This window comes from Camellia sinensis, chromosome 6 (assembly GCF_055761805.1).
Source record: "Camellia sinensis isolate YWXY chromosome 6, ASM5576180v1, whole genome shotgun sequence".
Taxonomy (NCBI): Eukaryota; Viridiplantae; Streptophyta; class Magnoliopsida; order Ericales; family Theaceae; genus Camellia; species Camellia sinensis.
In genome coordinates, this window is record NC_138966.1 from 189,289,211 (window position 1) to 189,295,919 (window position 6,709).

The following is a 6,709-nucleotide window of genomic DNA, read 5'->3' on the forward strand; positions in this document are numbered from 1 at the left end:
TGTTGTCTATATCCTCTTTCTGATTTCCTCATCTTAGTCTTGCGGCTAAATTTACATGCTCCGTCAACGTGGGGTCATTTGTAAGACAAATTTCACTTTCCTGCTTCATAAAAACAAAAAATCAACAAAACAAAACAAAATTGTCGGTGGATTCAGTGAGTCGAGCATTTTTTGTAAACCCTTTGCCAAAATTGTAATTTATCATGTGTTTGTTTGGCATGTGCTAAAATAGCACATTATCTTATTTGGATCATAACACCTCTCTACCACATCACTTGAATTCCAACCCACATTTCACATTTTTTCATAAAAAGTCAAAAAGTATATTAATCTGGCACTTTCCAAACAACCCCATGTAAGTTTATAGTATGAAACAAAATCAAATTTTCTACCCAAAGAATATTAATGATTGCATGTTTAAAAGTAACAAAAGTGGATGTTAAGCGCAAACATGATAATTGAGCCAATATAAAATTAATATTTAATACCTTTCCAATTACAGGACAAACACTAAAAAGCCACAGGAAAGAAACAATGGTATCACACAAAAAAGTGATATTCAGAAACAACCTGATTTTTATATATAATAAAATTAGCACGCTGGTCAGATAAGCATTTTTTTCGCTAGGACATCATATATCAGACAATGAAATGATGCCTTTGCATTGAGTGTAAATGACAGTTTACAATAAACATAATGTCACGATAAATAATAGTTAAAAATTTTTGAATGCCCTGTTTCAGCATCTACATGATAATTGTAAGAAGCCGAAATAAATTTAACAACGCTGCTACACACCCCTACTGACCCCAGTGATGTGACGCGTCCCCATTGGCCAGTTTTCTTTTCTTTTTCTTTTTTTTTTCTTTCCTTCCAATCCCGCAGTGCCACGTGGCACTGGGGTCGGTGGGGGTGGGGTTTACTGGGGTCCGACGCATTTCCGTAAATTTAATCACTAGAAGTCCTCGTCAAGTGTGAAGGCAAAGTTTTTTGCACCATCTTGTAGGCCTGACATAACAGAAGCCTTCTGATAATCACCCACCCTTCTCTCAAAGAAGTTGGCTTTTCCTCTGCTCAATCAGATGAACAAATTAGATTGCATAACATGTTCAGAACCAAGAAGAAAGTAAAATTGACATTGCAAAACACTCTTAAACGCAATTCATTTTCAGAAGTCAGCATGACATGTCAATAGACAAAGGAAAGTCAACATATTCATTAATTTTAAGGTTAAAAGGGACAACTACCGCATGCCCTCAAGCTCAATCTGCTTCTTCTCTGATAGAGTGGAATAGTGAGACTAACATAATGGATGAAAACATTTGCATCCAGGACTGATCTCTAAAAGTATTGCCTTTTTTTATCCATAGCTTGGTAAAGTAATAAAATGCATGGGGACCAATATTTCATGTCCCACTGAAATCGAATATTGCCACACTATAGTGCAAGGATGATCAGACAAAAAGGTCAAGAATGAGATTTTACTCCACCACATTGAACAGTGGGAAGCCAGCAAATCAAATTACCATAATTACCATGATGACCAGCAGAAAAGACACGTCTCAAGAAGGAAATATCAAGTGGTGGGTACTGATTAATTGGATTGGTAATGATTAATTGGAACGGGCTCTTATATCCTAATTTAATCACCTAGGATTCCATGATTTGGGTATTTTACTCATGCAGGACGCTTTGGGTCCAATACATTATGGAGTCCAAATTTTAAGGCCTCTGTTTTAATACTCACTGTAAGGAAATAAACTCCATCCAATCAAAGGGATTTTCTACGTTGTACTTCGTGTGGCACTGTAAAGCAACCTGGAAAGGCAAAAATATAGAAACTGTTTAGTTATCAAAACCAGCATTATTAACTCCTTAAATTGAAAGACAATATAATGATCGTACCAAAAGACGGTCAGCAACAAACTTTATGTATTGGCTCATAAGTGTTGAATTCATGCCAATCAATGCACACGGGAGAGCTTCACAAACAAACTGGGTCTCTATTTCAACAGCTTTGTGCACGATGTGATGGACTTTTTGCCACTGTAGTTGCTTCTGTAACAAACTGTAGATAACAATAACTTAATTTTTGAATAAAAAAAACATATTTCAGCCTAACTATACTATTTATAGAAGCATACTGTGACGTAAATTTCCAATCAAGGATCACATACGCAAGTCACAATAAGAACAGCAGCAAAGCCACCTGTATAGTAGACAAGCAAAATCGCAGTGGAGACCCTCATCTCTGGAAATAAGTTCATTTGAGAATGTCAAGCCTGGCATGAGTCCCCTCTTTTTAAGCCAAAAAATGGCGCAGAAGCTGAAAAGAAAAGAGAACCCATTATGTGTGATGGCAATCTCTTCACATACAATCCAGAAATTTAAACCCTCCACAGAAGAATATGAAGAAGATGATGATTTAAAATTAACAAAAAGCATACCTCCCTGAGAAAAATATTCCTTCAATGCATGCAAAGGCAACAAGTCTTTCTGCAAATGAGTTGGAGCTGCATATGAAGATTAGCACAATGAAGATTTGCTGAAAACTATACCTCATAGCTCTTGTGTTTGTACTATTTCCAAGCTAAAGACTGCAGGCTGCAGCTAAACTACAACAACTATAAAGCCAACACAATGTTTTGAAGAAAAGGCGAACAATTGTCCATATTGTTAGCTGAGTATAGGACACAAATTTGAAGAACTTGCATCATATTGAGTGAATGAGGATGGAATATTCAGTCAAATTAATGAAAAGTGACATCCCAAATATTAATGGGAAGAAACTTCATATATTTTCTGATAAAATTTTGCTCTTCAAAAATAGTGAAAGTGAGGTTCTACATTGGTATTTACTCTATATACTCTTCTTACATACCAAAAATAGCTTTAAGGCACAAAAAGAGCAGAGGCAAGTATGATTACTTTAAAATACAAAAGAAACCAGCAAACATCCAAACTTAAGTAACAATGTTTTGCATACCTTCTTCCTCAGTTGACACGTGGAATCAGTAGAATGTTAAAATTGGACAAAATAAGAATGCTATAATACCTTTGAATCCAATCTAAAGCCCATTTGGCTTTTTGAGCGACACAAGGAATATTCTCAATTGCATTGAACAATCTATGTTTCTCCCTCGAGTCCCTGATGTATGTTTCCAGAAGCAAGCTGTACATCTCTACAGCAGGAGGCAGAAATACCCAACATCAGTTAACTTAAGAATGCATAAGATATTAAATCACCCAATACCAAATACAAAGCTCTACCAGAATGTACATTCTCCATTGCAATTTGGAATCCGTAAAATGCCCGAGCCTAGAAAGTATGAGAAGGATTGATGTTAGCTTCAGGGAAAGTAAAGTAGGCTTCAGCATTTAATGATCAGTATAAAAAAATTAATATAGCCATTTAAGGATGTGGTAACTTTTGTCGCATCCATATATAAGATATATGCACACACTTAAATGGAGACCTAATCCACTCATCCTCAATTTCATTGCCGCCTTCAAAGAGCAATCCATCTAATATCTACATATTACTAATAAATATTTAAAGAATCCATTTTCTATTTCCAAGTAATAGCTGCTCAATCTTGTCTTGTCAGATCATCATGACTAAAGTCACTTCTGATACTTCAGAATTCTGTCTTTGACAGCAAATCATGCTCTAATAATGAACATAAAACTACAAGAACGGAGGCAATGTCAATCATTTTCTCTTTTTTCACTGACAAGCAAAAGAATTCTATTAAAAGAGGCACTAAGAAAAGCCCCAAGTATGCAGGCTCTATAAAGTACAACATGAACTACCCCTATACGACTTACCCCTCCATTATCTACAAATTTTAAATTTTAAAATCAACTTGAGGATGGACACTTCATGAAGTCCAACTATAACATATTCTAACTAGTATTGGAGCCTTTCATTCCATCAAACACAACCAATGATTGTGTTCTCATCATATACACACCACATCAAAAAATTAGAAGTGATTCATCAAACCTTCCTGCTCCTTATTAAAATCCCAAACCCACTCCAACTATGCAATAGGTCCACAACAGAAGTCGGGAACACCAAAGATATCTCAAACATCAACAATCGGAGAGGCTGCACTTTTCTGTCCATTCTGTAATGAACAAGAAGATTGTCCAAACAAATTATTAACAAACTATCTTCCAGAAATCACTGAGTAATAAACTGTTTCTGATATTTCAGTACTCTTTCACGGACCAGCATTTGATGCCTAAGCCATTACTTGACAGTGTTAGCAGCTTAGAAAAATTTCAACTTGGAAACAAAATGAAAGGAGCATTGTTAAGAAATTTACCTCTGGAATTTGAACATCATTTAAGAATCTAGCAGCCAAGTTCTCCAAAACAATCCCATCAGATGTGGCGAAAAATGCCAACACATGGCTTACAAAGTGCTTCTCAGAATTAGACAAAGAGTCCCACTGCTGCACATCCTGGGATAGATCCACCTCCTCAGCTGAGAGCCCAATAACAGATTATTAGAATAATATGTGCCAAAAACAGGGATGTATTAGAAAATACCAAAGATGAAAATCAGAGAATGAAAAGTAAAATAAAATCGCACTCAGTGCATTCAACTTAACAAAGAATACAAAGTCCAATATAAGAGGTCCAAATGCGAGACACATCAGAATTCCTAACATCCTTGAATATCCTCATTAACAATCAAACCTGAAAAGTGGGGGAAATATATATTGTGTTTTTTACTGATACGGTTACCATCGCCATTACCAATAACCAATACTAACAGTACCAAGGGAATAGCAATTCCATTACCATACTTGCCACCTCCTGACAGATAGTGTTTCCACAGACTATACCACACAAACCGCTATCCCATAACCATATCTACAATTGGTGGCCTCACCACTACTACCACCATCATTAATTACCTCAAAGCAACCCCACTCCCCCAACCTCATCACCTCTTTGCCATTGTTAACACTCAAATAAGCTCCTAGTTACAATAAACAATTATTTTGGCATGGCACTTTAGGAGAAAAGAATGCAATGGGTTACCAACGTTAGCCCTCATAGTATCATACTTGCTCCACACTCTGATTTCTAAAGCCATTCTAGGTACAAACTAAGGTCCCTCCATTAATCTTTACTTATTTTGTTCTCACTAGTATTTCTAGTCCAATACCAAAAAGAACACAGCTGCTACAGTACATACCTCTAAAAAGGTATATCATATGCAACCTACCACATGTTGTAACCTTTCTCACCAAAATAGTTCGTAACATTTCTCACCACAAAAGGTTCTTAATATTTTACCACACCATTTTTAACATAACCTCAATGTTTCGTAAAGAGGCATGACTAACACCACAAAGTGGCTAGCAATTCTTACAATTAAATCTGGTAAAAAAAAGCATTTGTGCTGTGAAAATATAAAGATTTAAGGTTGTTTGGCTGTTAGGATAAGAAGTTGGATACCATCGAGTTATCCCACTTGTATTTTGGATTGATTTCCACCTGCAAATATAATCCACGCATTAAAAACTCCTGACCCTGTTCGTAGTTTGGCTCAAATTGGCCTTACCTCAAGCTTGGCCACCCACCCCAATGGCGAGAATCATGGCTCCGACCCTGACTCGAAACTAACAATTCTAACCAAAAGTGAACAACAAGGACGAGGACACAAGGTCTTCAAAATCAAATTCCTTTCACCATGAAGTGAGTATAGCAATCATATAAAGCAACAATCTTCTAAACAATAATTAATAAATCAATATTATGAGAGTGAGAGAGAGCAAATACATGAACAATTTCGAGCAAGCATACTTATGATCAAAAATTCCAAATTTGGGATACAAAATCGAATATGTGTGCACATACAAGTAGATAAGTAAGTGTGTACATCAATATCAATATGTGTATTGCTTGTGCGTGTATAGATATAGACATAGATTAAATTACCGGTCCAAAAACTAGCTTGGGACTTCTTGTACATCTCCCAAAGTTGTGGGTATCGAATTGGAAACATACAAAACCTCTGTGATTTCTCCATTAATATGGGTTCCTCTTCTCCTCCTCCTTCTTCTTCTTTGTCTTCGAGTTGTCCTCTCCCGACTCCATTTTTCAGAGAACCCATTTCACTATCTCTCTCTCTCTCTCTCTCTCTCTCTCTCTCTCTCTGTATGTGTATATAATATATTGGCGGAGCTTGTACGAAGAAGATGGAAGTGAAACCCTACAAAAACCTCTCAAGGAAGAGAACAAGAGACGGGTTTTGGTGGTTGATGATGATAGCGAATCACACGTTCAACCGTAAATTATTTTTTAATTTCTTTTTAAAATAGGGAATCATAATTCCTTCAAAAGGACGGCCTTAGACCATCTCCAACGGTAAACTAAAATTGATATCAGATTTAAATTTTGATGAAAAATATACTTTTTCATGCTCCAACCGTTGCATCAAATGAATATCAAAATGAGAAATCAGCAAAAAAAGTATCAAACTGAGAACAAGTTCCGGATTTTACCAAATCACTGTTACTGACCGTTGAAAGAGATACATCGGTTGCTCGGCCGGTTGACCTTTGAAATAACTAGGTTCAAACCGGTCAAAAAAGGTTCAAACAGGTAAAAAAAAAAAAAAAAAAAAATTTGCCCAAACCGGTCGACCACCCGGTCGACCACCTCTCTAATTTTGCTTTGATGCTCACC

General features: G+C 36.3%; 1 protein-coding gene across 1 annotated transcript; it reads right to left on the minus strand.

Annotated features, from left to right (window-relative positions):
* Positions 1-558: 558 nt before the first annotated feature.
* Positions 559-6,310, minus strand: LOC114262633 (ribonucleoside-diphosphate reductase small chain A). Its single transcript, XM_028203005.2, has 9 exons — positions 5,960-6,310; positions 4,333-4,493; positions 3,272-3,320; positions 3,057-3,183; positions 2,449-2,514; positions 2,211-2,327; positions 1,907-2,069; positions 1,749-1,819; positions 559-1,071 (listed from the first exon to the last, which is right to left on the minus strand). Exons 1-9 carry the CDS (start codon positions 6,132-6,134, stop codon positions 957-959), a joined length of 1,044 nt encoding a protein of 347 aa, XP_028058806.1. The 5' UTR covers positions 6,135-6,310; the 3' UTR covers positions 559-956.
* Between the last annotated feature and the right edge of the window lie 399 nt (positions 6,311-6,709).

What these genes read in the sequence shown, in the direction of transcription:
- LOC114262633 (XM_028203005.2), bottom strand. Translation starts at nt 6,134, where the DNA reads ATGGGTTCTCTGAAAAATGGAGTCGGGAGAGGACAACTCGAAGACAAA. An exon ending in AATGGAGAATGTACATTCTG is followed by an intron (nt 3,184 to 3,271) that starts GTAGAGCTTTGT and finishes CTCCTGCTGTAG; the next exon opens with AGATGTACAGCTTGCTTCTG. An exon ending in ATGGAGTTTATTTCCTTACA is followed by an intron (nt 1,072 to 1,748) that starts GTGAGTATTAAA and finishes CTGATTGAGCAG; the next exon opens with AGGAAAAGCCAACTTCTTTG.